We start from the raw sequence: 20,435 nt of genomic DNA, 5'->3' as shown, positions 1-20,435 counted from the left end.
TGTGCTTCGTTTTCAGTCTGCTTTATTAGTCAATAATACAGTACAAAAATATATTTAAAAATATCACAGAAAAAAGCGTAAAAGATATCAATATAAAAATACAGTTTGAAAAATGCAATGAAACCTGAGATATCTTTATAAATAAGAACAATTATCTGTAAAAAAAGACTGGAGATTTGTCCCTCCCGAGTGAGATCAGTCTAGCTACTTAAACTTTTAAATTGTCTCCATCAGAACCAAATTCGAACTCGATCTGTTTTGAGAAAATCCCCCACGACCACAGTCCATTCTTTAATAGATCAAGCTGTGCAGAGTTTCATTCAAACGATAAGTAACTGCATAACCGGCGTCTAAAACATTGGCTCTAGTCAATTTATGAGTACAGGGAATCTCAATTTCAGGAACACAAAAATGTTTTGGTTTTCCTCGGCTAACTTTAATTCGACACAGCAGTTCTCTTGTTTCTTGTATGACATCGGTTGTTGACTCTTTCAGATTTTCTAGATCCTCTACATGTATTTTAGGGAGTTCTCTCTCTTTTGCCTGCACCACCCTCAAGTGAACCCACAACATGTGAAGACAATCGAAAGCCTTATCCCATTTAGATGCCTGGAATATATTAAAATATTTAACTTATTCGCTCACATCTATTTCGTATATTAAACGTAGGTATGCTTACGGATCACTTAACCTTGAGAAAGTAGTAAAATGAGACAATGCATGCAGATGAATTGAACTCTGAATAAGTACATAGGACCATAGAAGTAGAGAATATGATAGGACTAAGCGAATAAAAAATATTTTTAAGACCAACATATTACATAAGGCAAAAATCATTTTGATATTCTTCCAATTAAAGATGTTTCGAAAAATATGACATATGACAATGAGCAGGGTTAAGAAAAAGAATTCCAATGAAAATATTAATCTGAGATGTACCTTTGACCAGTGGCTGCTATGCCTTTCCAAGCACGAAACGATTCCGTCTGGGAAAGGATCAAAGTTAGACTGTTCTATACTTATGTTGCCGAACTGCCCGATCTAGAACAAAAAGTTTTTTAAATTGTGTAATTTTGTCATTATATAACCTTCTGCTGTTCTTGCAAAAAGAAAATTATCAGCTTTTTACTAATCAACCTAAAACCAAATTGATACACCTAACCTGTATTATTTTCAGTTCTAGCAAAAAAAGTCTTTATAATTCACCGCTTTCTGTTTATCTCTTCCACAAACGAATTTTTAATTAGAAAGTAACTTACAAATTGATTCAATAGCAATCCAATTTTGTGTTCTGGCCTTTTCAAAAACCTGTGATTCACCAGTCTGGTACCAATATGACGCTTGCTCTTTCCAGCGGGCTGCGAGCCAGCGCATGGATTGAAATACTGGTCAGATATTTCCGCAGCTACACAGGGGGTAGAGGCGCCCTCAATCATCTTCACAGCGTCACACGGGTTGAAGTCAGAGTCTGATGTCACAACGCTTATATATAGAATCACAACTACCATCAAACCTGGATTGCGAAAGTTTTTATTGAAATAAATGTGATTCTGAGATTAAAAAGGTATTGTTTTACCATTTATAGAAAACCATGTTACGGTTATTTGGTTAAAAGCCTTTTTGTTAAGGCAGTCTATATGACCTCTAATGTTGTAATCTGAAAACTAATCTGGTAAAAAGATATTATAAAATCACAAATCCATTAATATATCTTCATTAATAAAGCTAATAGTCCTTTTAAGTTTGAAGCCATTTCTTCTGTTAAAGGGTATCTATAATTCGCTGTCTCTAATGATAACTAAATGTCTACAAAACTATGTTTTTTAAAGTTACCTTTCGTGATCATCTTTTACCAGGACTCTAACAATGTGCAACAAATTTAAGGAAAAATTAGATTACCTCAATATAAGAGCTGCTGCCCCTTATATACTGTCTCTTCATCCTAGAATTTAATCTATTAACGGAACTTAAAACTTATCTTGCAATGCCTGGAAAATATTAAAAATGTTGAATTTCTTTGTGAAACTTAAAATTAACCCTTAAATGTCTGGAAAAATCCTTAACATCGTGTCCAGTCTCCTTCTAAAGGAACGCTTTCTACTTCCCATCTTCAGGATTTAACCAATTATGCTGAGAGAAAAAACCCCACATATCAAACTCCGACGTTTTCCTGTTGTTAATTTTTGAGGCCAGATCAAGGAAATAAATAAACAAAGTGTAAGTGTCTCACAAGGTTCACTCTCATAAATATGACATGCTTTGACCAACTATTTGTCATTATTCTATAATTATTTGAAGATGCTTGACACGGTTTAATGTTACTAATAATCAACCCCAGTCAACGCTTTTACGATAACATAAATTCACACAGGTGTTTTCAACCTCAAGGATTGTAATCGTTTATTGCATATGCTTTAGCCTTGCGTGCTTGGGAGTAAACCACAACCCATTAAATCTTAAAAGGCCAAGCAGAGGTATTCAAACATAAAGACCCCTTAAAGGTCTATGATAATATTTACAGTCATGACGCATTTTATTTGCATACCTTTAGATTGCATTTAATTGACGGTCAATCTAGTATAGAAGCGTCAACCGTAATGTTTCCGATTGATACTTTCTTTGGTTTTCTTCCTCAATTTAATTGGTAATTAAAAGGCCTAGAACACTTTCGATGACGAACAGTAGGTGTTATGACCGGAATATAGATAAATTTGACAATTAAACAGTAAAGCTCTTTGACTGTTACCAATAAACTACCGTTTTACTTCGGCAAATACGGAAACAGTTATAAGTAAAAACTTTGTTGTTCCATATCTGACCATTAATTGATGCGCGCCTTAAGTCTTCCGATGTGCATACTTGTTTCGGTAGCTGATGAACTGTCATATAAAAACAGTAAGGGCAATGAACATGTTTTATTTCAAAAAAAGTTTGTAAAGTTGATAAATAAAAATGAAAAAAAAAAAAAAAACTCAGGGGAAATGTGGTTTGGGGTACTGGATGTGTCCAGAAAAGAAACCCCCAGAAAGCATTTTACAATCACATGTGATTTAAAAGCATTTACCTGGACATTTAGCATCATCATTATTCTTTTTTACTGGGCCCCTAGTTTTCAAAACTAATGTGAAACTATTGTGAAACATAGGTCAAAATCAAGTCAAGGTCGAATCTCAGTTTATCAGACATTCATGCCTACGGTAACTACTAAAGGAATGCAAAGATTATGAATTAATAATCCCACCACATCCGTGGTCGGTCTAACCTTCGAAAATTCGTCGATTGACTAAAAAGCTCAAGTGGACCAAACTATAAGTGACCATTATAATTTAAATGCATGTAGAATGTATGAAAAAACAATGGTCGAAAGCTTTTAAACATTTTAGAAAAAGATGCCATGCCGAAAGGAAAAACAACTCAAATAAAACGCGGCTTTATCCGAAAAACACAGACGTCGATGTCCGTTTAACTGTATCGTAGCTTTATAAATGCTTTGCTTGAAATATATTGATTGTCTGTGGTACGTGATAAATGAAACTGCAGTGTTTAATTGTATACTATTCGCGTCTGAAACTGCACTTAAGTCATATGTTCTACGAATACGTCTACATATCCTGCAAAGCTACTTATCTTTTCCAGTTAATTAAGACCACAAAAACGATAAGAACCCTCAAATAAAGGTACCTGATATTGATATATCCTTCTGAAATGAACAGGAAGACACGGCGGTCTAAACATTAGAGGAACAATTTAGAATTATTTTATTGGATTAAAAATGGTATAAAACACAGAATCCAAGTGCCGGGCAGCTAGTCAAACAATGATTCGTGAGTGGGTGAAATTTTGCTTATTTTAAAGAAAAATTCGATTTGGCGAAAAATCCCGGATGGGATACCTTTAAGTTACTTTACCATGTATCAGGGATATATTAATAGAAGAAACAGATAACCAATTAACACTAGGAAGCAATAAGACGAAAATTCATTCCAGTGTTTGGAAAGCGTCCCCAACATGTTCAGGTACTTTGCACAGCAATGAAAGTGGTTTCAATATACAAGAGTAATACAGCTCTGCACTTGGGTGGTTGTATTTGTGATATTGTGGTAAACCTGAATACACCACGAAGGCTGAATATTTGTAATTAATCTTTCAGCAAGGGAGGAAACTGTTTTCTCTATATGACCCTTGTTTGACTGTAATCTAATTGTTAAAGCTAGAAGTCGATGTCTTCTCTACATGACAAATGGACACCTCTTCTGCGCCGAAAAAATTTGTCTATTGTTCAACTCCCCATCTTTCGGTAAAAATGGCTTGAATTGCATTTTGGAGTGTAAGATCTGATAGTACAGTACACTTTATCTACACATCTTTGTAACACAACAGCGCTTTACAGGATAATCGATTTCCAATAATGTATATTTTATATATTTATTGAGTAAATGATTCTTTATCTTATCTATGATCATAGACAATTAAATTCCATTGACGTTGCAAACAAATTTAATTTGTTAGTGGGACCACGCGTGCTTTAGTGCCGGGAAAAATTCACCTGCCTCAGTTTCATTGGGAATATGAGAAAGTTATCATCAGCGGACTTAAATGTTTGATTCAACAAACCCATGTTCAACTACTGTAAATGAATGTGTGCACCACTACCCAGTACGGCTGCAGGGCAGGAACCAGCAATTACTAGTACAAAGGGGGGTGGGCCTTTTTTTTTTTTTTTTTGAAAAAGTGGACCTTTTACCATAAAACCTTCGTGTTCATAGATCAATTTTTTTCCCAGAGCCGACCTTTTCCCTGCAAAAAGGGCAGTTCTTTCGACCCTCACCCCCCCCCCCCCCACCCCACCCGGTTACGGTCTTCGGCCACCAGTGCATGTACATTTATAAGTAATGGAAGAATCATATGTGATTGTAAAATAAATTATTTCTGAGTCATTAAAATGTACTGGCTAACGATTTCTGTCCTTTAACAGTGGCATGAGAATAAAACAGAAAGTGTCAGTCATGTTTAGTTTTCGCCACTGCATTTTCGCTTCACAAAATGAAAGCGGAATTTGCTCACTCGGAACTACTCGGATGTCTCCGCACTCGAGTATGGAGCTTGCGGAATTGGCCGAGGATTGCCGATTGGAATTTGCTTGGCCTCAATATGAAGGCCACTACCGTTACCGTATGTGGGTACTTCAATAACACTGGCATTCAAACACGAGGTAAGTGAACACACAAACATGTTAGGTTTTCCCATCATATCTTATATGAGAGGAAAGACCAGATTATCTTAAGCGACATTACCTGAGGCGGACACTATGTAAACACTTATTCACTGGTACTTGCAACCGATTTATCTCATGCACAAGTTAACAGGTCGGTTTCCCTAACGCGATCATTCTGTAGTCGTTAGCTCGCCAGATAATACCCCTATTTCACACAGACCACGAATCCCACGAATCGCCAGGAATTGACAAATTTCAGGATTCGTGAGATTTTGCCAATTTTCTGGTCTAATTCGACACGCTCTACGATATAGTTACGATACAGGTGCGATAGTGTTACGAATATTCGTGGGATTTGACTGGAATCGTGAGATTTTGCCAATTTTCTGGTCTAATTCGACACGCTCTACGATTCAGTTACGAAACAGGTGCGATAGTGTTACGTATATTCGTGGGATTCGGCTGTAATCACACGAATATTGTCCAGAAATTCACTACGATTTTTTGGAATCGGGAGTTCGTGGCCAAAATTTGGAACAGCTCAAAATTTTTGCCACGAATTCCCGATTGATCAAGAATTGCAAGAACTGACTACGATTATATACAAATCTGTTAAAAAACTTCACGAACTGATTACGATTCAACCACGAATCCTGAAATTTTCAATCCCTGTCGATTTGTGGGATTCGTGGTCTGTGTGAAATAGAGGCATCAAAGTTTTTGCCACTAATTCCTGTTGGTCAAGAAGTGCAAGAACTGACTATGAATATATACGAATCTGTTAAGAACTTCACGAACTGATTACGATTCAACCACAAATCTTGAAATTTGTCAATTCACGGCCATTCGTGGGATTCATGGTCTGTGTGAAATAGGGGCATAAGACGCTCACTCACCTAGCCTAGATCCTAGGCTACTGTACTGGTTGATCCCGCTCGAGCCTGGCTGTCATCTTGTTTGGATAATTAAACGAAAACCACATGAAAAAAAATTAATAATACCATCCTAGTCTATTATAACGCAAGACGCCCTATCAAATTTTGTCAGGTATTTTAAACGAATTTATACATCCCCACATATAAGTTATAACGGTGTACAAATACTGGGGTGCGCTAGTAATCTGTTCAAAATTGTTGTATTGCTCACACTGCAATTTTGTATACTATTATAGGAACCCTTGATATCAGGTTGTACTGTATAACCAATACACATGTACAGCGTAGTTTATGGTCTATATGAAATCTTATTCAGCTTCGTTCTGATTATGGTTGGCTATGACCCAAAGAGGGATGTAGAGCTATCCAAAACAGAACAAGGAGCTGCAGGTGCCCTAAGTGGCATCTTGACAAGGACATTGATACAGCCTTTGGATGTCCTCAAGATCAGGTTTCAGGTAAAAAATGTGTGTCAAGTGAATGTAAAATAAATATTCTAAAATAGAAGCAAGATGGGACTTACTTTTATATTAAATGTGTCATCAGATAATTAATGAATTGAACAGACCAGTTCTTTGAGGTTACAGTTAGTACCCTGATATGTTTTGCTTTATACTCATGATTATACATATAGCAGTTTTAAATCAAATTTAATGCATACCTTTAAAATCTTTCCATAAAACTTTGGTTGAGGGTTTGATATTTGTTCCAAATTTAATAAATAAGGTTTTCACAACGATTTGTGTCATAAATAGTATTAGTTTTTTCTCTTATATGTCAGCTTCAAATTGAGCCAATCAGAAGAGGATCTCTGCAGTCCAAATACCAAAGCATTCTCCAAGCAACTAGAAAGATCGTGACTGAAGAAGGAGTCAAGGCTTTATGGAAAGGTCATATGCCGGCTCAGGTTCTGTCTGTAACATATGGAGGAGTACAGGTATGTACATTCCATTACCTGTTTATTTGGAATAGTCTAGGCTCAGCTAATATATGCATTAAACACTAATAAAATTATGTTCACTGAAATATCAGTTAATGTCATGATATTTTTAGATTCTAATCAAAATGAAGATGTTTTTATCCCATGTTCAGAAAACTTTATAATTTTTTCTTTAATTTGCCTACTCTTTTAAAATAGCCTGTATAAAGGTATGTAATAATTGTATTATACAATGGAATTACTACACCAACCTAATAATAACATGTCTATGCATATTTAAAATGCAAGGATTGCATGCATTGAAGAAAAAATTTTTTTACAGACATGTTAATTTGGTACTTATGAATGTCTTTAAAAAGAGTAAACTACAATTGTAGGTAATGACTAGGATTTCAGTGGCATCTACGAAATGCTTTTTTTTACCAAAAGACTCTAGTAGTCTCCTGAAGTAATGTTTAGTTAGAGCTATTATCCTTATATCTTGTTTTCTCTGTGTGAAAGATTACATATGTCTGTTACTGTTTTTTTTTAATATATATACTTTATATATAAATGTTATGTAGGTTTTGACAGACCTACATGTACATGTACCAATGCCCCTATAATTCCTATTTAATAGGACCCATAGAAAAGTTCCTACAATTTCTATATTTTCCATTTTATGGAAACATTGTTCAAGGTAACTGCATTCATGTCAGTGATTGCCTTATCTAAGGGATGTTAGGAATTTATACTGGTAAAATATGAATAGATCTTTTTGGAATGACACAGAAATTTGTAGAGAAAGAGCATCATAGGCTGTAACTGCTTTTGATTTTTGCTTTTCCACACAATGTTATGCTCAGCACAAGTGATGAAATATTTTTTAAATATAAATCCAGGCTCAAGTCTGGTTATGGTAACCCTCGTGTTCAAATCTCTGGACACCCCCTCCAAAAAATAAATAAATAAATAAATAAATAAATAAATTAAAATACACAAATTAAAATAAATAAATAATAATAATAATAATAATAATAATAATAATAATAATGAAAATGCTCCTTTGCTTTGTCTGAAAATTCTTATAATATTCCTGTAGTTAGGCACAAAATCCCCACTTTTTTCTTTATTTTAGCAAAAAAAATCCTATTTCCTGCAAATATTGAAATCGTTTGCTTTTCAACATATATTTATTGTTTCAGTTTGTGTCCTTTGAGTTTTTCACTAAAGAAGTGTGGAATGAACTGCCATCAACACTGACCACTGACTACCGCCCAATTACTCACTTCATGTGTGGAGGCCTTGCTGGTTGTATCTCTACCTTGTTCTGTCAGCCAGCAGATGTTGTAAGGACACGTTTGATAGGACAGGGAGAACCAAAGGTAAATGCCTCAGCTTACTCTAGTCAGATTTTCAATGTTACAGGTTCGTACTCAGTAGATATGTAGAACTGTTTTATTTTCTTCAATCATCAGTAGATGTTTAACAGTGAAATGACTGCTTATAAAGGGAATCATAGTCAGAAATCAGTCAAATTGGCAGTCCTTTGTGTGCTTTAGAAATACATGATAATGGTTCATGAGTTCACCATTTTGTTGAAGGAAATTATGAATATATTATTTATTTTGCCAGCTTGTCATACATTGATGTTCTGCAAAGTAAGTTTTGGCAAAATTTAAAAAAAATCTATCACCTAAACAAAAGATAAACATAATTGGATAAAAAACTGTATTGTTTCATTTGTGTAAAATATATGAATATTTTTGTTATTTCCTTGTAACTCTGCCCGTATAGTTGCTAAAATGTTTTTGTTGTTTCTCTACATACATTGGTTCTACCATTATATCACTTGTGAAAACTTTCATGATTAATAGGGGCTGATAAACCATGGGAAAATTCCATATTTTCAATTCTAATACATAACATGGGAACATGATCTCTAAAATTTAAAGTGAGTTAAATGACAAAGGGAGAAGAAGAAGATATGTTTCTCCGAAGGTAAGATGACTATTGTATGTCATCATAATGACATGAATCAAATACTAAAACATTTCTCTTCCAGTTTTATAAGACGTCATGGCATGCATTTTCCACTCTGTATGCTAAAGAAGGTTTCTTAGCATTCTATAAGGGACTTCTGCCAGCAATTCTCACCGTCTTCCCTCAAGCAGCTCTGCAATTTGGATTTTACACATTCTTTGGTCAGCTGTTGACTTCTAAAAACGCATCTGAAATTAGTAAGTGGAGGGCCATTACACAACATTTTTGCCTCTGTAACATTTTTGGAAATTCTTACCTTTTTTCAACTTCTGTTTCTACCAATTTAATAGAAGTAAGTATTTACAGATGTGTTTTTTCCCAATTTTTAATGGAAGTGAAGTGTTATGTAAGGGGAAATACTGTAGAATGGTCTTTATTGATTGTCATTTTAAAAAGGAAGCTAGGGATTTAGAGCATATAAAATTAAGGACAATTGATTTAAAGCAGTGTACCTGTTTATTTTATTTACTGATATTTTATTTACTGATAGCTTGTACACAGTAGAACATGTTTATGCAATAACAAATGGGTAAACAGGGGTGGATCCAGAGCTATTTTCTGACAGTCTTCCAAATTATCTTTGTTGACCCATCCTCCAATTTTGACCGTCTTCCGAAAGAAAAAATTAGATACCCGTCAATGTAAACTTGAAAATCTGACCGTGTTCCAGAAGGCCAAGGAGACGACCTCAATCTGCCCCTGGTGAAAGAAAAAAGAAAGCATTTAGCTCAAATTTATTCATTCAGGCCATAATAAAGTAAAATATTTTTATCTGTCCATTCACATTCAGTCTATGTGCTTTAAGTTTAGCCTTGGGAAATTCATAAATATATGTAGAGAGGTCGATGTGCTTGAAACTGATTTATTTTATTTTTTATGTTAATAGGTGCAATGGATAGCATGACTTGTGGTTTCTGTGCAGGAACCTGTTCTAAGGCAGTTGTATACCCCTTGGATGTTCTCAAGAAAAGACTGCAGGTCCAGGGTTTTGAAGAAGCAAGAAAAACATTTGGTGAACATAGGATCTATAATGGCTTGCGCCATTGTATAAAGTTGATTTGGAAAGAAGAAAAATTAGGTGGTTTTTACAAGGGAATCACTCCCAGTTTGTTGAAAGCAGGATTAAGCACAGGTTTTTCATTCTTCTTTTATGAACAGAGTTGTTATCTCATGAGAAAGAGATATAGAAATGACCTAGATAAGTATAGATAGTATTGTCTTAACTCTTTTAATATCGTCAGGAACATTTTTATCCACTTCTCCAAATGCTCAAATGCTTAACAAGAAAAACACTATTTGTGAAAATATGATGAAAGTGTGTTTTACTCATAAACCAGAGAAGACTCACTTCTCCATTCTTTTTTATATTGGCAATATTTGAAGTTTTTAGTAAATATTGTTTCCTCAATGTGTCGGGACAATTTATTAAACACAAATGTCCTCCAGTGAGGTAACATGGTAACATGGCACTACTGTGGTGTCTTCCCAACTTACGTAGATTTGTTTTCCATGACACAGCTTCTGCTTATCAGTAATACTGTTAAGTTGTTCATTTTTGTTTGTTTTCTTTTGATACTCTATCTTCAAATTAAATATTTGTTAAGTGCATTTTCAGCTCAGGTGTTATGCATATGTTTAAAATTGGATTATATAGAGATTGTGTTTGTTTTAATTGTGCATGCTTAATCTTTGGGAGATAGACTCTCAGGTAACAAAGTGGAGAATGAAAAAGGCCTAAGCAATTTCATTTCACATAAAGGAAAAAATACATTGAAAAAATATAGATATAAATGGTGGATGCGAAGGTTACTAGAGATTTTGTTTAACCAGTGACAGTGATATGCACAATGTAAAAAAGAAATGCATATTTCAATATATCTTTAAAGGCATACAATGCACCTAAGACCTTTATATAGCATAAATATTAATTTTCCGGGTAAATTCTACAATTTTTCTAAAACACAAAGGTATAACCTGTCCAAAATTATTGAGAATAATTAGAAACCATACACCAACTTTCAGTTGTTAAATTTCTTTTATTTTTATAAGTGAATTTCAGCAGGCTCCACCTCCGTTACAAGTTGACTCAAAAATTAGATACTTAGAACTCAAAAGTGGGTTAAAGGACACCAGTTTTGTCAACAGTTTTGGTTGTGGTGTACCTAGGTGATTAAGGGAAAGTTGTTGAACTCTTCAGGAAAATAAATATTTTGCTACATAAAGGTCTAAACACATTGTATGTCTATAAAAAATGATGTATTCATCATTAATGCTATAGCCCACCAATGAAGGGAGAATTTTTGAAGTTATTGCCTGAAATAAAGCATTTTCTTTGTTAGATTGATATTTGTTTATTATCATGTTTTGATAATCAAAATAAAAAGAAAAGAAATAAAGCTTATGTTGAAGATTTACTTTTTTGTAAAATCCTGTTGTATACCAACATTCAGGGCAAGAAAGACATTCTTTTAGTATGCATGTAAAAACATACTATAATCTCAATTAAGTGAACAGGCACTGGTAACGTTTGTACATATTTTTCTTTTCAAACTATGGTAATATCTCTTTATAATTTTGAACCAAAAGGATTGAGTAAAATGAAAGGGGTGGGTAATTATTTAAATTTTTTCCATAATTTTGACCCTACATTTAATGAGAGAACCAGCCCCTGACGTTTTCATACAGCTCTGCAACCCTGCAAATAGTTTTTTAAGTCTTACGGTACATAATGTCTTTGCTTTAAATAATATCACAATTCAATGTTGTTTGTATCTTTATTTGTAATTTCAGATGTTGTGCTTTACCTTTTTAGATTGCTTTTCAACAGAGGTGAAATAAATTGAGTACTTGGCTAAATGTAAGTATCACTCTTTATGAAAATACTAACAACAATATTTTTGTCATTGTAGGGTACATATTGATTGATTATTTACTTTCCTATGCTGCATATATTGAATGCCTTTAAATTTAAGAATAGCAGTTCTCTATCTTTTCTTTTTTCTTTCTTATTCACACTGACTACAATGTTGCCATTAGAAAATTGCTACTTTGTGTAGACAAAGAATAATGTAAAATTGTTTGCAGCTTTGTTAAATGGAGTATCTCGACACCACAATGGTGGTTTTAAGAACAGATGTAACTTGCAACTGATCAATACACGTAAATGAATGTTATAAATGCATCTCTATAAAAATCTATTAAACACTACTTTTCGTGTTTAGAGTGCATAATTAGAGTTGTGCTAGATTGACTTTCTTGTAAATTGTATTTTGTTGCATGTTGATAATATTGATTTTTGGTCACAGACCTACAGGATAGACATGGCTAATAACTTGTGTTGGTGTTGATATATTTTTTTCAGCAACTTGATGCCTGTATGCTATGAAAGCTGAGATTTAGGGATTTAGATACAATATATTTCTAAAGCAAATTTTGTGTCTGAATTTTCTGTTGTGTTAGTTGTGCTCTCTTTTGATTGTGATATATTTGTTAGCATGTGGTAACACATTTCCATTATTTCTGTGCTTCTAAAAACAAATGACCGTTATTGGATTGGTGTTGCTTTTGACTTAAAGATCTGAAGAGAGAGATTTTATAATGATGTAGTGGCATGGAAAATGTAGGAAAAAAGCTAATCTCTGAATTCTACATCTGATAGAAGCCTTACATATTAGAAATTGACACCACAGTGCTAGAGACTTGTTCAAAAATGACCCAGAAAAACAAAACAGTCACCAGCATGTTGCTAGTTTTCAATCCGGGGGATGTGCCTTTTTCAACTGTCTGCCTAAAACTTCTCTCCACCTCATTCACTTTTGGGCTTTTTTCTGTTGAAGGGATGCTTAACTGGTTTATGCATCAGACTTTCAAGTCCCATGGAAAATGTTGGGCCCCAATTCCTGTTATCCCATATCCACTCTTGATAATACTGTAATGCATTTTGTAATTTTATAATTTGAGGTATGTATTTACAGGTGATCAGGACCTGTAGTTAAAGCATGTTACACGCAATACAGCAATATTTTGTCATTATTCTCTGTCATTTTCTTAGAAGCTTTTAATCTGGTGGCCTTACATTAAAGTGATTTAGCAAATTCTGACAATTGTATAGTTTTGAAAATGGGTAATTTACTGTACATTATGTTATTTTTATGAAGTTATCTGTCTGCTATAAGAGAGTAATTACACACAAAAATTGGCAAAAGACAAAAATGCATTGAATAAGCACAAATGCTTGGAACTGGGAATGTAATATATTGGGTTTTCTATCATTTACCACCTGCTTCTCAAAATCCAACTTTACTTCTGGATAAATATATTGTTGCCAATGATTGTTTTTTTTCATTGTGTTATTTTGACTTACTAGGTCATCTTGAAGTAATATTCTTTATCCCTTCGCTTAAGCTTTTGTGATCAGGTAACATTCGAATCAGTAAAAGTGATAGAGTGCTGCTTTTAAATCTAGTTATTACGAACACTGACTACTTGGGAGTTTGAACAATAGACTTGTTTTAGAGGCCTTTTAAGAGAAGTTCTCAAACTGATTACTATTTTTTTCTTTCTTTTTCTTCGATGAAGGGTGTAATGAATGGGAAAAAATGACTGAAAAATAAAGCAGCTACAGTTTCTTTCAGAAGAATCCTGACAAAAAATTAATGAATCCTTTCAAGTTAGTGAGCTGTAAAGCTGATGAATGTAGTAATTACTCACAATTTTTAAACAACAAACTTATTCCAATATCCAATATTTTAAGACCAATCATTTTACCAACATAAAAAAATCTTCTGTTATTAAATCACTACTTTTAATCATTATTTTTCAGATATAAGAATAGAATCATGGTTTAGAGAGATACAGTTAAACAGTTTTGTTCAAATTTAGCGAGCCTTTACTGTAGGCTCATAGTGGCTAGACACCAAGCTGCATAAAACATACACAACAGTTATTAATGACAGCACTCTGACACTTTCAATTAACATGGACTGGTTTATTATGGACCAGAAATTGTCACCAGTGTAATTTGTCTTTGTCAAGCTGAGCTTTTTGGTGTAGAAATGGTCTGATTGTAGTAGAATCAGCAGGTAAAATGGTCCTTAAGTAGGCAGATGAAAAGAATGCTTTTAGAAAGTTATGTACTGGATCTTTTTTTTTACCTTGATTTGAACAGTTACTTGGCGATGCGTTTGACTTTTTATGTCTGAAGAACAATTTTTGTAGACGTTTTCTTACTGATCTCTTAAGATACAGTACATTTATTAAGGAAAATATGATGTATGTTAATTGGAAGAAAATCAACATTATTTTTTCAACAACTGGTGATTGGTGGCCAAATCTCAGGAGACATCTCCGGTTTTAAAGATTGTTTGTACTTTTATCTTTTGTAGATAATTCTATTACCTGGATTTTTTTTCGCGTTGAATCATCTGGATTGAATTTGATTCAAATTTCTACATAAAAAACTATAATGAAAAATAAGACTTGCAAGTGGATATGATGTTTGATATCTTATTACACCACACACTAGACAGGAAAGCATAACATTAACTCTGTGCATGAAAATTGAGACTAACACAAATCATCATAAATGTAAGCTTAAAGTCAATTTACTTCAGGTTGAGTTCATATTTCTCTATCTATGTTGCAATATGTGGATACGCTAAGTGGAAAAACAATTTGTTTGAAGCAGCTATAAATCTCTAAATTTACTCAAACATACAGCTTACAGATAAACCTGAATAGAAGTACTTTTTTGTGCTTAAGTGTATATTTGAGCTGTTTTTAATTAAAGCCTTATTTAAAATATTAGTTGAAATTGTTCAGGACATGATCTTTGTGCTTGAACTAAGCACGCAGCTCATATTTATACTGATATTTATTGATAACTGTTTCTATAGACTGAATACTTTAGCTTTTGGTTGAAAGGCACAACACATCTGAGCTCCTTTTATTTGATACCATCATTTTAAAAGCAGTTTTGTTGTTTTGACAACATTTTGATGTAAAGAAGCAGTGTTTCATTGATTGTTGCTCTCCAAATTGAAAAATTATCCTCTTCTCATCCATTACTAGATACTGTGATGCAATTTGCAATTGGACTAATTGTAACTAATGTTTTATACATTAAATTGCAGGTTCTCAACTTGTGAAAACTGATAATGAAACTCATTTAGTGTTGTCCTCAGAGAATTACCCTAATGGCAACACAAAATACTTCATGTTAACTGTATTGATAATATTACATTTGAAGCACTGTTATATGTAGAAGTTAGACTTCATTATCTTCAATCATGTATTGAAGTAAAACAAACTTCTCACAAAAATAACTGTTAAATAACATAAAATTTTTGAAAAATTTTGAATTTTTACACTTTCAAAGGAGGATGGAATGGATTTTTTGTAGTAAATTGCATGCTTTGCTGTCACCTGCCACCATGATCACTTTCAATGCAGTGAGAATAGCACTAGATACGTACAAAGAAGAATGTGAAATGTGATTTCCTTTTTGAGGCACTGTCACAGTATTTAAAAGGAGCCATCATCGTAAGTGTTTTGAAGTATGTTTCCTCCTGCAGAGTTCTTTTCCTGCCATTTCACCAATTTTGCTGTCAACACATGCCAGTGCAGGATGTTCCCACCTCAGCAAGTGTTGTCACCTACAGAGGTAATTCGTGCTTTTGTCGGACATACACTGTACAAATATGGTTTTTTACTTGCAGCTGCAGTGTTCATCACTTTTGTTTTTGCAGTGTTGATATGCATTGTGATTTTTTTTTTCGATAATTGATATTTGGAAGTAGTCAACTGATGTTTATATCTATACTTACTGTGACAATGCCTCTGTATGTTACATTGTATCTCTGAGATGAGGCTTAAAAAATGTGTGGCCAAGTAGAGGACATATATCAACAGATTGTTTTTAAAAAACTAACAGTCATACGCAGATCAATACATTTGATCACAGGGTAGATTGCAATCAAGCTTGTTAATCCGCTTCATTGCTTCTGACTTATCAAGGTGTATCAGGTTGTTTTTTACATGTACATCAAAAAGCTCTTTCCTAAAGTGAATAGAGCTAATTGTTGGATCATCAGTGATTGTCATCAAACATGGAGAACAGAGCTGCTAGCTGTTTTTGGTTTTTGGATAAACTCCCTTATAAGTCTTAGTAAGGAAGGAAAACATGCCAGGAATAACTTTTTTTCACCTTTTGACGGACCATTAATTTTATGTGATTTCACAGTCACAGTTTTGTGTTCCTTTCAGATTACCTGACAGTGATGTTGTAATTGTTTTGCTTGATGCTTTGTGAGAGAGAGAAAAACAAAACAACACTTTATAAAACTTTAATTCTAAAAGTGGTCCCACTGTGTCATTATGCATATTTTTCAGAAACAAAATCCATGAATGATAATCTTTTTTTGTTAATTTTCTGTGTATCACTTGCACATGAAATCAGTGTTGCTTCTAAAATGGTAGTCCCCCTAAAACTCAAAGCATTTATTGTACATATTAGGTGATAGGGTTGTTCAGATATTTTTATTGTTCTCCCTGTGTATGTAGTTTTACATAAAAATAAGACTATGGTCCCCAGGGTTATCTTTTCCATTTGAAGTTAAGTTTCTTTTTCTGGCTCGTGAGTAATGTTTTAACTTTTCAGACATAATATAATTGTCTGTCTCTGTTTATGAGGCAATATTTTCTGCTGGGATCGTAACAATATTATTCACGTAGTTAATGTTTTTATTCAGAGTACGAATTATTGTTCAAGGCCTAATCTGTCCCCTTTGTGGTTAGGAATATATGTGTGCCAAGAAAGTAATTCTATTTAATCATTTTTGGCAAAATACAGTTCCAGAACTATATAATAGAATTGTATATACATATAATGTACAACTCCCAGTGACTTGGCTAATTAGGATATAAAGATAATGCTCTTTGACAGTGTAGTTTAAGAGTTTAATCTAATAGGGGATACAGACTACCCCCCAAGTAATGGCCCATATTATGTATGACAAGACATTGTGTGCCAGTGGGGCTTAATTGTGTTTTATTGGTTCCACGAAATGGGTCCACTCTATTCATGCCATTGGTGACTGACATGTGTTGAGGACTTAACTGGGAACTTTTTTCTTTTTGATTAAAAAAAAAATATATGTAGATTTTGATCAGAGAGGCATGTACAATTATGTATCTTAATTGAAATGGTTCGAAGCTCTTCACTGATAAACTGATATAACTTATATTTAATTGTACCACCAGCGTTAGCGCTGGCGGTACACATGGTTTCGGTCCCGTCCGGATCGTTCCGCCGGCTCCGCCGGCTCCGCCGGACGGCTACCGTTACCGCTTCTCCTCCTAGACGGTAAGGGCCCCCGTACCCATCTCATGGATTTAGGTCACCTATAATCTCAACTCGTTCCACGTAAAATTTGGGCTTTGTCGGTATTGGGGTCTGGGTGTGGCACTCATTACAATGCACCCTTGTCTAAAAATGGCAAAATTAAATGCTAATTATCTACCCTACGGAAGGAGTTATGGGAAAAATTTCTATAGACGGCTTTCCAAAAGTCATATGTGTAGATTTCAAATATACCCTTGGATTTGACCTTTGACCTTTACTTCAAGGTCAAATGGGCCAAAATTTTCAAAAAAATGAAATTTTTTACGAAAAAAAATTTTTTTGCCCTGTTATTCAGACACTACACAGACTTAACCAATAATATTATTGGAAAGTGTTACCCTTCAGGTCATCTTTCATCTCCATGAATTTGGGGTCAATCGGTGCATTTTCACTGGAGTAGCGGCCATAAGATACCGAAACTGAAAACTGTCTCTAATTCGGGAACCGTTAATGCTAGAGACCCATTCTTTTTTGCATTTTGTAGAGCATGTAAAGCCCAACACTGGAGGTGGTCTCCGTTTTTTTGTATTCCATACGGTTTTCGAGTTACGCTGTATCAAAAAGTACATATTGGTGGTAAAAGCAAAATGTGCAGTACGGTAATGGATAATAAATTTTGAACTCTGGAAAAATAAAACAAAAGGCTTGGCAAAGCAGACAACTTGTGTTCAAAAATGACATTATTTCATCAAATTTGAACTTCTGAAACTTCAGAGCACCTCCTATTTCAAGAATTTTGACCAAAATGACATTTTCTTTATTTTAATTAATTTTTTCTGTACGAAATTTAAGGCACATTATGGTAACTCCAAAATTATAACATTTAGTCCCTTATATCTCCAAAACTGGCAGAGATAGGTCCATAGTTACTATTGAAGTTGAATAGGAAGTCATATACTGGCAATCTTACTGTGACCTTGAAATTGACCTTTGACCTACTTTTCACCATGAACTGAACTTTGCAAATTTTGCTTCCCTTTTATCTCCAAAACTGGCAGAGATAGGTCCATAGTTACTATTGAACTTGAATAGGAAGTCATATACTGGAAATCTATATGTGACCTTAAAATTGACCTTTGACCTACTTTTCACCATGAACTGAACTTTGCAAATTTTGCTTTCCTTTTATCTCCAAAACTGGCAGAGATAGGTCCATAGTTACTATTGAACTTGAATAGGAAGTCATATACTGGCAATCTAAATGTGACCTTAAAATTGACCTTTGACCTACTTTTCACCATGAACTGAACTTTGCAAATTTTGCTTTCCTTTTATCTCCAAAACTGGCAGAGATAGGTCCATAGTTACTATTGAACTTGAATAGGAAGTCATATACTGGCAATCTAAATGTGACCTTAAAATTGACCTTTGACCTACTTTTCACCATGAACTGAACTTTGCAAATTTTGCTTTCCTTTTATCTCCAAAACTGGCAGAGATAGGTCCATAGTTACTATTGAACTTGAATAGGAAGTCATATACTGGCAATCTAAATGTGACCTTAAAATTGACCTTTGACCTACTTTTCACCATGAACTGAACTTTGCAAATTTTGCTTTCCTTTTATCTCCAAAACTGGCTGAGATAGGTCCGTAGTTACTATTGAACTTGAATAGAAAGTCATATACTGGCAATCTAAATGTGACCTTGAAATTGACCTTTGACCTACTTTTCACCATGAATTGAACTTTGCAAATTTTGCTTTCCTTTTATCTCCAAAACTGGCAGAGATAGGTCCGTAGTTACTATTGAACTTGAATAGGAAGTCATATACTGGCAATCTATATGTGACCTTAAAATTGACCTTTGACCTACTTTTCACCATAAACTGAACTTTGCAAATTTTGCTTCCCTTTTATCTCCAAAACTGGCAGAGATAGGTCCATAGTTACTATTGAACTTGAATAGGAAGTCATATACTGGCAATCTTACTGTGACCTTAAAATTGACCTTTGACCTACTTTTCACCATAAACTGAACTTTGCAAATTTTGCTTCCCTTTTATCTCCAAAACTGGCAGAGATAGGTCCATAGTTACTATTGAACTTGAATAGGAAGTCATATACTGGCAATCTAAATGTGACCTTAAAATTGACCTTTGACCTACTTTTCACCATGAACTGAACTTTGCAAATTTTGCTTTCCTTTTATCTCCAAAACTGGCTGAGATAGGTCCGTAGTTACTATTGAACTTGAATAGAAAGTCATATACTGGCAATCTAAATGTGACCTTGAAATTGACCTTCGACCTACTTTTCACCATGAATTGAACTTTGCAAATTTTGCTTTCCTTTTATCTCCAAAACTGGCAGAGATAGGTCCGTAGTTACTATTGAACTTGAATAGGAAGTCATATACTGGCAATCTATATGTGACCTTAAAATTGACCTTTGACCTACTTTTCACCATAAACTGAACTTTGCAAATTTTGCTTCCCTTTTATCTCCAAAACTGGCAGAGATAGGTCCATAGTTACTATTGAACTTGAATAGGAAGTCATATACTGGCAATCTATATGTGACCTTAAAATTGACCTTTGACCTACTTTTCACCATGAACTGAACTTTGCAAATTTTGCTTTCCTTTTATCTCCAAAACTGGCAGAGATAGGTCCATAGTTACTATTGAACTAGAATAGGAAGTCATATACTGGCAATATAAATGTGACATTAAAATTGACCTTTGACCTACTTTTCACCATAAACTGAACTTTGCAAATTTTGCTTCCCTTTTATCTCCAAAACTGGCAGAGATAGGTCCATAGTTACTATTGAACTTGAATAGGAAGTCATATACTGGCAATCTAAATGTGACCTTAAAATTGACCTTTGACCTACTTTTCACCATGAACTGAACTTTGCAAATTTTGCTTTCCTTTTATCTCCAAAACTGGCAGAGATAGGTCCGTAGTTACTATTGAAC

General features: G+C 34.1%; 2 protein-coding genes across 3 annotated transcripts; one reads left to right on the top strand and one right to left on the bottom strand.

Annotated features, from left to right (window-relative positions):
- On the bottom strand, positions 1 to 2,305 carry LOC147763350 (uncharacterized). 2 transcript variants are annotated; one of them, XM_087003166.1, is made up of 4 exons: positions 1,900 to 2,305; positions 1,260 to 1,513; positions 940 to 1,041; positions 1 to 609 (listed from the first exon to the last, which is right to left on the bottom strand). In XM_087003166.1, the coding sequence occupies exons 2-4, from the start codon at positions 1,506 to 1,508 to the stop codon at positions 292 to 294; spliced, it is 669 nt and encodes a 222-aa protein (XP_086859292.1). In that variant the 5' UTR covers positions 1,509 to 1,513; positions 1,900 to 2,305; the 3' UTR covers positions 1 to 291. The 2 variants fall into 2 exon arrangements, with proteins under 2 accessions (XP_086859292.1, XP_086859291.1); XM_087003165.1 differs by lacking the exon at positions 1,900 to 2,305 and adding an exon at positions 1,834 to 1,880.
- A 2,840-nt stretch (positions 2,306 to 5,145) lies between these two features.
- Positions 5,146 to 11,522, top strand: LOC106167591 (mitochondrial thiamine pyrophosphate carrier-like). Its single transcript, XM_087003871.1, has 6 exons — positions 5,146 to 5,212; positions 6,467 to 6,608; positions 6,932 to 7,087; positions 8,275 to 8,454; positions 9,135 to 9,309; positions 9,999 to 11,522. Exons 2-6 carry the CDS (start codon positions 6,480 to 6,482, stop codon positions 10,322 to 10,324), a joined length of 966 nt encoding a protein of 321 aa, XP_086859997.1. The 5' UTR covers positions 5,146 to 5,212; positions 6,467 to 6,479; the 3' UTR covers positions 10,325 to 11,522.
- The last annotated feature ends 8,913 nt before the right edge of the window (positions 11,523 to 20,435 follow it).

Source organism: Lingula anatina, chromosome 2 (assembly GCF_051362555.1).
Source record: "Lingula anatina isolate TDL-2025a chromosome 2, LinAna3.0, whole genome shotgun sequence".
NCBI lineage: Eukaryota > Metazoa > Brachiopoda > Lingulata > Lingulida > Lingulidae > Lingula > Lingula anatina.
Note: the sequence above shows the minus strand (reverse complement) of the source record. Positions and strands in the feature narration are given on the sequence as shown.